General features: G+C 55.5%; 1 protein-coding gene across 1 annotated transcript; it reads left to right on the top strand.

Annotated features, from left to right (window-relative positions):
• Positions 1-396: 396 nt before the first annotated feature.
• On the top strand, positions 397-1,656 carry CHST1 (carbohydrate sulfotransferase 1). The gene has a single exon (XM_059819915.1). The coding sequence runs from the start codon at positions 397-399 to the stop codon at positions 1,654-1,656; it is 1,260 nt and encodes a 419-aa protein (XP_059675898.1).
• Positions 1,657-9,121: the final 7,465 nt, after the last annotated feature.

Genomic DNA, 9,121 nt, shown 5'->3' with positions numbered 1-9,121 from the left:
GAGGGTTCGCAGCAGCTGGTTGGAGGCACAGAGGCAGTGTGGCCACCAGGCTCTAACATCCCCCCCAGCCTGGGCAGAGCTGTGGGGCACAGGATTTGCGTACACCCCCAGCCTAGAAGCAAGCAGTCCCTAAGGCTGAAGTCCTGGCTGGAAGTGTCTCTCCAGGCTTGGCAGCCTCTGGCTGGTCCTCCCCTTCTGGAATGGGGCTCTGCAGTGCGTGACTGGGGTCCACGTGGTTATGGCTGATGTACACGCACTGTGGGAGGGCGTTTGCTGGCACGCTCGGCAGTAGGATACTTGGGTCCTCCTTGGCAGTCCTTGTTGAACCTGTGACTTCTCTGTTGGGTTGCAGACACTGAGACGACCTGTGAAGAAGCTCCATGAAGGTGACCAGCCATGCAATGTTCCTGGAAGGCTGTCCTCCTACTAGCCTTGGCTTCCATTGCAATCCAGTACACAGCAATCCGGACCTTCACTGCTAAGTCCTTCCACAGCTGCCCCATCCCCAACCCCGTGAACTGCAGCCTGAGCCAGGACACCGATGCAGCCGAGAGGCTGTGTGACGAGAGCCCCACTTTCTCGTATAACCTCTCCAGGAAGACTCACGTCCTCATCCTCGCCACCACCCGCAGCGGCTCCTCGTTTGTCGGGCAGCTGTTTAACCAGCACTTCGATGTCTTCTATTTATTTGAGCCCCTCTACCACGTCCAGTACACCCTGATCCCAAAGCTGACCCAGAGCAAGAGCACGACGGACAGGCGGGTCATGCTGGGGGCCAGCCGAGACCTGCTGAGGAGCCTCTACGACTGCGACCTCTACTTCCTGGAGAACTACATCAAACCCCAGCCCGTCAACCACACCACTGACCGCCTCTTCCGCCGGGGAGCCAGCAAGGCCCTGTGCTCGCCACCCGTCTGCGAGTCCCTGGGAGCCGTTGATCTCCACCTGGAGGAGGGAGATTGCGTGAAGAAGTGCGGCACCTTGAACCTGACGCTGGCCACCGAGTCCTGCAGAGAGCACGGGCACGTGGCCATCAAAACCGTGCGGGTGCCCGAGGTCAGCGACCTCCGGGCCTTGGTGGAGGACCCGCGGCTGAACTTGAAGGTCATCCAGCTGGTGAGGGACCCCCGAGGGATCCTGGCATCCCGGAGCGAGACTTTCCGGGACACCTACAGGCTGTGGAGGATCTGGGATGGCACCGGCAGGAAGCCGTACAACCTGGACGTGACCCAGCTAACCACAGTGTGCGAGGACTTCTGGAACTCCGTGTCCACCGGCCTCAACCGGCCGCCGTGGCTCAAGGGCAAGTACATGCTGGTGCGGTACGAAGACCTGGCCAGGAACCCCATGAAAAAGACCGAGGAGATCTACGATTTCCTGGGCATCCCCATGGACAGCAACGTCGAGCGCTGGATACAGAACAACACCCGAGGAGACAGGTCCTCCTCCAAGCACAAGTACGGGACGGTGCGCAACTCGGCAGCGACAGCGGAGAAGTGGCGGTTCCGGCTGTCCTACGAGATCGTGGCGTTCACCCAGCACGCCTGCCAGCAGGTGCTGGCACAGCTCGGCTACAAAACCGCCGCCTCCGAGGAGGAGCTGAAGAACCTCTCCATCAGCTTGGTGGAGGAGAGAGACTTCCTGCCCTTCTCCTAAGGAAGCCCCAGGGGAGCCCAGTTTTGATACAGACCGTTTTAACTGTTGCCTTATTTTATTTTCTTTTGTTTTTTCTCCCCCCCCCCTTTCTCTCTCTTGTCTTTTTCTCTCCAAAATTTGCACTAAACCTTGAGCGGGAATCTCAACAGAGTCCGGGGGAAGCGACTGCTGCCCCTCAACATGTTTTGGACGCAAGAGGAGTCGGGTCTCTCCAAGCAAGAGCTAGAACTGTGGATGGGTAACAATGTTTACAAAACACACAAAATGTATAAAGCAACCTTCAAGCTTTCCAAACCGAAGGGTACCTGGGGTACTGTACTTTTGCACTGTTTACTTTTACAATGTAAGAGGTAAATATAAATATAATTTATGAATGGTGTCGTCCCCTCCAGAATAACTCCCCTTGCCCCTGATGAGCAGGTTAGACTGGAAGCTGAACGCGGAACAACCTCCTCATTTTTGATCTCAGTGCGACATGTCTGTCTGTGTAAGTCCTGTTATTGGGCTGGGCAGTTGGTCAGCTGCTCGTACATGGTTGTTTGGTAACACCTGTGATATTTCTTTGTGCCAAAAACCCACAAAAGAAAAAAAAAAAAAAAAAGGTGATTGGGTGGTTTGGTAAAAGCCCAACACATTTAATGCTTTATTTCTGTGTTTTCTGTAAATAAAAGTGCAATAAAACTGACCTGGGGGTGAAGTTCAACTGAAAGGCCTCGGTGACTAAACTGAGGTGGATGCACCAACAGGCGAAGAGCAGTGTCTCCTGGTCTGCCTGGCTCCTTCGAGGCTGGGGGGAGCCCCACCAGAGCCCCCCAGGGCGGCAGGGAACCCCGGTCACCTCCTTGGGCATGTGCATGTTTGCATCTGAAGTGTGCAGAATGCAAGTAGTTAAGCCAAAAGCGAGAACCTGTGGTTATTTACAGACCTGGGAGCTTGTTGGCCTCCATGGGGGCATGGGTCTTGCCAAAGCACCTGACTGCCAAGTGCTCATGGCAGCAGCACGGTAAGCCCGGCCCCATCAAGCTGCACCTCGTTGCCCCCCCACCACGTCTGATGCTGTTGGCGCGAGCATCGTCGTGCCCTGCCCTGGAGGACCAGAGAAAACCACCTGAGTTCAGGTCATAAAACCGCCAGAATGAAAACGAGCAAACGAAGGTGGTCCCGGCAATGCACGAGCTGTTTTTCGCCAGCTGCCTGGGGGGAGGCAGGGCCCTCGTGCACAAGGCACCTTGCAGGCAGCGAGCGAGCCCCTGCCACGCAGGGCCTGCGGGCTGAGCAGGGCAGCAAGCAGCTGGACGGGGACGCCGGGCACGCGGGGCGGGAGCAATGCAGCGCTGCAGCAGAGTGCCGAGAGCCTGGCACGAGACCTTGATGGCCTGTTCGATCCCTGCCTGCTGGAGCAGCCGACCGGCTCTCCAACCCAGCTGGGACAGAGCCCTCCAAACAGCCCAGCCCTTGAGGCACGTCCCACAGACCGCGGGCAGCTGCAGATGGGAAGCCACCAGGGCCAGTCCCCAGGGGACAGAGGACAGCAACGCCCCAGCAGTTTCCCAGCTCTGTTGCTCCTGGAGCCAGGCAGGGCAGGGATCCACAGAGAGATGTGACTGCAGCTGGTCACATCCACCCCACGGCTAGACATTCCCAGCGCTGGACCCACTCCGGGCACAGGGGTGTTTGAGCCACCCACAGCCCACCTACCTGGGCAGGTCTCCTCTCCAAAGGTCTCTTCCGAGGTCTGCTGCCCACCAGCTCCCAGCCTGAGCTCTTACTTGGGAGAGCCTGAGATTGGGTGCTGCAGTCACACACACGGAGCTGGGATATGCTGCCTGCACACCCACTGCTTGCAGGGAAGCAGGGGAAAGCTGTAAGTGATTTTCCAGCATCCTTTTCCTCCTTTAAAGACCTCTGGAGGGGCAGATGCTGCTGCTACACATCAATTTGTTAGTGGCAAAACTGCTGCAGCTGGGCTGGGGAAAGGTGAGCAGGGGTGACGTATCTGATGGCCTCTCCTCTGGGCTCGCAGCTGGAGCACCTGTAATTCAGCTGTGCTGTCTGCAAGGCGGCATGGCTGGCTCCAGCCCCGTGAGAAGGAATGGGGCAACAGCGTGTGTGTGCTGTGGGACGGGTGCCTGCTCCATCTGCCTCCCCACAGCGGGCATGGGGGGAGCTCCCGGGAGAGCCCCCCCACCCCAGGCGCCTTCACTCAGGGGCAGGAGCAATGAGCATCTTCACCCTGTCCTCTCCAGCGCCAAACCTGCTCCTGCCACCGGCTCGGTGCCTCCCAAGCCACGCCGCCCCGGCTGCGTCTGCGGGCGAGGACGGAGGAGTGGGGCAGGCGGCAGAGGTGGCCGCAGCCAGCCTCATCAGCGCACTGCTCGCTGCTCTTACTGAGCAGCTGGCAGCAAAATGTCAACCAAATAAATGGCTTGATTGCCCCGCTATTAGTTACTAAATTAATCCTTTTGTCAGCACTTAACAAATGCTGAGCTGTTGGCTCCTAGCCTCGACCCGGGAAAAGGGACACCCTGTCTGGGGGCCAATCCAGCACAGCACGGCTGTTGGGCTGCAACCCGCCCTGCATGAGGGCTGTGCGACCCCGGGAACATCGGGTGGCTCTGCCCTGGGTAAGTGCCCGTGGAGCGGGTGAGGTGGCCAGGGGGGCCAGCTGTGTCCCCCCCAGCGCCCGCGCTGCCTGCCAGCCGGCGAGCAAAGGCAGAGGGTCTGGCTGCCCCGCAGGGCTCCCCCGCAGCTCTGGGGAGGGAGGTCAAACCGCCTTCTCCTGCAGAAAGGGCAGGCTGCTGTGGGGGGGAATGAGGCTTTTCCTCACTTCCTCAGCTGGGAAAAGCGGCTATGCAAACCTGCGTGAAGGAACAGTGGCTGGAGAGGCAAAACCTCCCATCTTCAGCTGCTGAGATCCCACCGTGGGGGCTAGGCCAGCTGTCCCCAGCCCGCCAGTCCTCTAGTGCACCGGTCTTTAAACCAACACAAGAAATTGAGTTTAGAAGTCTCATCCAAACTGTTCCTACCATTCCAATCAGGAAACGTGCCTGCAGCAAAATGGCTTTTGAATGGCAGTTGAAAGCCATGTCCTAGTTTAAGCAGGGATGGAGGTTCAGCCCTGCTTGGTGCCTCATGTAGAGCCCTTAGGGGAGAGATCCGATTTCCCAAGGAATCTCTAACATCTTCCTTCAGCTGCGCTTCCTCTCCTCATTTCCCCCCACTGTAAACAAGAGCCAGCGTAACCAAGGTTTTTATCCTCAAATTTTACTGTAATTAAAATACAGAGATGCAGAATATTCCCAGAAACACACTGCAAAACAAACCAAGCAAACAAATTCAGTAGGAAACCAATTACAGACAATGAAATGATAAAGAACAAAAGTGTTCTCCGGAGCCCAGCACAGCGCATGGGACCGCATGCCCGCAATGATGGTTTTGGGTTGCCAAAGGGCTCCTCAGCTCCTAGAGAAGCAGAGTCGGGCCCCGGCACGTGTCCCAGCAGCTCTGCGGCTCACTCTAGCCATCTCCACATTCCCACTCACGCTGTTGTTTTTACAAGGATGACTTTGCAATGGAGACGCAGGAATGACCCACCCACAGGGACAAGAGCCAGCGAGGTAACCCAGAGGAAAAGAAGAGGGTTAAGATTTTCCACACGAAAAACATAAGGGGACAGAGGGGGGTGGAAGACAAGCACTTCTCTCCCAGCCAGGGGTGCTGCGGGGGCAGAGATGCTCGCTCTCTCTGCCCTCCCAGCCAATATGAGTGAGGATGTTTAATGAAGGTCTTGGTGAGAGCTTTGGGGAGCTCTATCCAGGGGCAAGACAGAAAGCTAAGGGAGGAATAAAAAAGAAAGTGAGGATAACGAGATGAATAAAGGGAAAAGGGAGGAGAGGATGTGCCTGTGGGCTCTCCTCTCAGCTGGGCCACGTTCCTTGGGCACGGGGAATGTCCAGCCACGGCGGGGCACAGGGCTGCGTGTAGGGCCATGTCCCACCTCCACCATGGGGAGACCCAGCCCCACCATGGGGAGATCATGACAAAAGCCTGGAGAGATCTGGGAAGAAGGGGTGGTAAGGAGGGAGCTGATCTGGTGCTTGGACCATCCGTTGGGCACAATGATCTAGCTAAACGGAAACCCCTAGCAATCATCACTACTATGGAAGCAGGGCACCAGCCAGGCGTGGACCACCACCACACGCCAAACCCCACGTTTGTCCACTTCTCTTTCCACACTCTTCCCTAGGACAAACTCCATCGTGTTCATCCTCTGTTTCTGAGCCTGTCCTGAGAAACAAACTCCTTCCACGCTCCCTCTTTTCTTGCTCCCCCATTCCTCCTTTCCCCTCACCTCCTCCTCCTGTCAACCAGTCCCTCCTCATCCTCTCACCATCACCTGAAAACTGGTGATCTTCCTTGCACTAACTCCCTTCAATCCTTCCCTCCACCTCAGTGCTGCCCCCCCCATTTCATAACCCCCCCCCCAATCTAGTAGCAACAGGATTTATGTACAATGTTTTTGCCCCTCTTACCATGAAGGGGCGGTGGGAGAAGGGCTGCACCAGAAGGCTTTGAGTCCTGCATAGTTACGTATTCCTGAATGCCCATTAAGCAGTGTGAGACCCTGGTTTTGGAGCAGATTTAATCTTGCACCCCTGCCTGCTAATTTGCTCTCTTTTGCTACTTATGGTTCATGAGTTCTCCATTAGCTGGGCTGTAAGAACAGCGATTTAGGCTTTGAGTTCCCCTCACACCTCTCCTCCCTTTCTCCAGGCCACCCCACAAGGAAATGGCAGTTCCAGACAAACGGAGAGCTTTACTCCATTTACTGCAAGGACGCACAGAAGAGCAGAAATAAAAAGATGGGCAACCCTCAGGATCCCTACAGCCTTCCTTAAGTCAGCTTTATCCCATTTGCCACGCCTGCTCTGCACACACGGTGTCTGCAGACAACGGCTTGGGAAGGATGTATTGCCTCCCCCAGCAAGAGCCTGTGTGGGATACTAGTTAGCCAAAAGCATGATGAGCTTCCCATCACCTGCCCGGGGTGGCCAGTGAAGTATAGCCCCTTAGCTATAGATATAGCTAAGATATAGCCCCCTGTATCTTCTCCTGTCCAAGGCCTGGGAGAGACAGCCAGGAAAAAGCCTCTCTTCTGTCCCCGTTGGTAAGAAACTCTATCTTTCTAAGCGGGCTGGTGACAGCACAGCCCGTTACGCACAACCAGCTTTTAGCTTTGGGGTTAGAGCTGACTTCAGGAGCAGTCTGTGACCTGGAGTAAGAAATGAGATGCGCTCAGGGAGAGCGGTGAGCAGAGATCCACGTAGTGCAAACTGCCCTCCTGCTCTGCAGGGTGTTTGAGACAAAGGAAGAACAGACAAGACTTCTTCTGGCCTTGCCAGCTGCCAGAGCATCCCAGCAAAGCGCAGGCACGCATCAAGGCCTGATCCTTCTGTGAAGCCGCTGCCTTCAGAGACAAAACCAACATGTCTGGGTCAACCTGGCCTTCACCAGAACAAAAGAGACAAAGCGAGGAAATGCACACGCATACCAAATGCTGTTTCCTCTTCAGAAACGAAGATGTAGGTTAAACCACTCTCATGCTATCAAGGGGAACATACTGTGGAGATCAGCAACTTCTTCCCACTGCCAACAGCAGGGACTACCCAGCGAAGGGTATGCAGAGAGACTAACACCAGCATGACTAGCACAGGGACACAGCGACTTAAGTAGGCCCAAAATGTGGATTTAATAAAGGTCAGAATCAAAACTGCTTCACGAGCTCAAGAACATTCAGCAAAAATGGTGGTGGTGGGGTTGTACTTCAATATTCCCTGATGTCTGAGTCCTAAGCACAAGAAAGCAGCCAGGAAGCACAATGACCTCCAACGGGAAATGAAGATCAAGGAAGCTGGCTTCAGTGTCCAAAAGATAGGGCAGAAAGTAAACAAACCGCATAGACGGAGAAAGGGGATTTTTCACATTCCTTTGGTTTCAATAAACTACGCTCTTGGGCAACAGAAGGGAAAACATCCTCTAAAACATTACTTTTATTTTGAGCAGGACCCTATATAAAAACTATATGCTGGAAGTGCCAAAGATGACTCTGTAAACTCCTCCGTGGCAGTGGCACAGTTTTGTTCACCTGGCTGAAGACATGCCTGTGGACTGATACATACACATGCGCTAACACAGATGCATATTTATAAAACACAGCACAAGCACTGCTTCACTTGCCTATGCTTCCAACACCTAACAACCTAGGCTAATCACCCGCCAAAGCCAGGAGCGGCAGAATTAATGGTGGAGCCTGTGGCTTTCCTCATCCCGAGAATTACAGGGGACCTTGGAGGGAACGAGTAAGTGTGTGTGTGTACACATGTGCGTGCGTGCACGCGATGCCACATGCCCCCTTGAGCATCACGGGCCAGGCTGACGATGGCTGTGACTGCCAGGTGAATGCAGGCGTCTGGGTTTCTGCGGCACTACGAGCATGGGTGGGCTATTTAGTGCAACACGGTCATTTAGAGGAGCCAGGCTGAAGCCCCAGGAGCAGCGTGTTGAGGAGGAGCTGCTGGTGCTCTGCGCAGACTGGCTGCCGCTGGAGTATGCTCAGCCCCTCGGGGAAGCATTCCCCAACACGGTGCAGCCTGCTCAGAGCCAGGCTACTGCTCCCGGGGCGCTGAGTCACGGGGAGAGCACTGCTCTCGGCCCCCCCTCCCTCTCTGCAGAACTTGGGTAGCATTTGGGAACACGCTTGCTCATGGTTACTAATGATGTCTGTGGAGTGAGAGTGTGGCCTAGAACCAAAACGCCCCTGTTGCAGATGGGGATACTGCCAGGACGTCAAGGGTCAAACCCAAGGGCCCGGTTTGTCTCTCTGTGGAGCATCACCCCCTGTGCCGCAGTATCACAGAGGCCTGGCAGATGCCACTGTCAGCTCCCTCCCCAAATGGGAACATACAGCAGCATTCATCCCCCTGCCTCTCACCAAGAAAATCTGTGCAGAAGTTGATGGCCCGGGACATATGATACTCTTGTGTGGCATCATCTCTGGAGCTGCTCTGCCAAGCTTGAGGGTTCCTTCTCTGAAGGGTGCACTTCAGCCAGGGAGTAAGTGATTGGGAGCAGCTTGTGGGATGGGCCCTGCAAAGGAAAGGTAAGAGGTGCAGGGCAGGAGGGAGGCTTCCCCCTCTTCACAGTATCTCTCCTTTGTGTCAATGGGACTTTCTTCTACAGTTCTCCCCCAGGCAGACCCCCCAAACACACCTCCCAGAGCCAAGGGAAGGGGTGTTTCAGAGGCTGCCTTCCCAGCTGAAGTTGAATTTGACTACACAACCCACACTTCAAGCTGGGCATAGTTCCTCCCCCTCCCCTGTTACTCCCCCCACCTCTAGGCAGATGCAGCCTGACACCCTCTCGCACCCCTCTGTGCTTACAAGAGCAAGAAGGGAGGAAGGAAACT

The sequence above is a fragment of the Gavia stellata genome, chromosome 7, assembly GCF_030936135.1.
Source record: "Gavia stellata isolate bGavSte3 chromosome 7, bGavSte3.hap2, whole genome shotgun sequence".
Lineage (NCBI taxonomy): Eukaryota > Metazoa > Chordata > Aves > Gaviiformes > Gaviidae > Gavia > Gavia stellata.
Note: the sequence above shows the minus strand (reverse complement) of the source record. Positions and strands in the feature narration are given on the sequence as shown.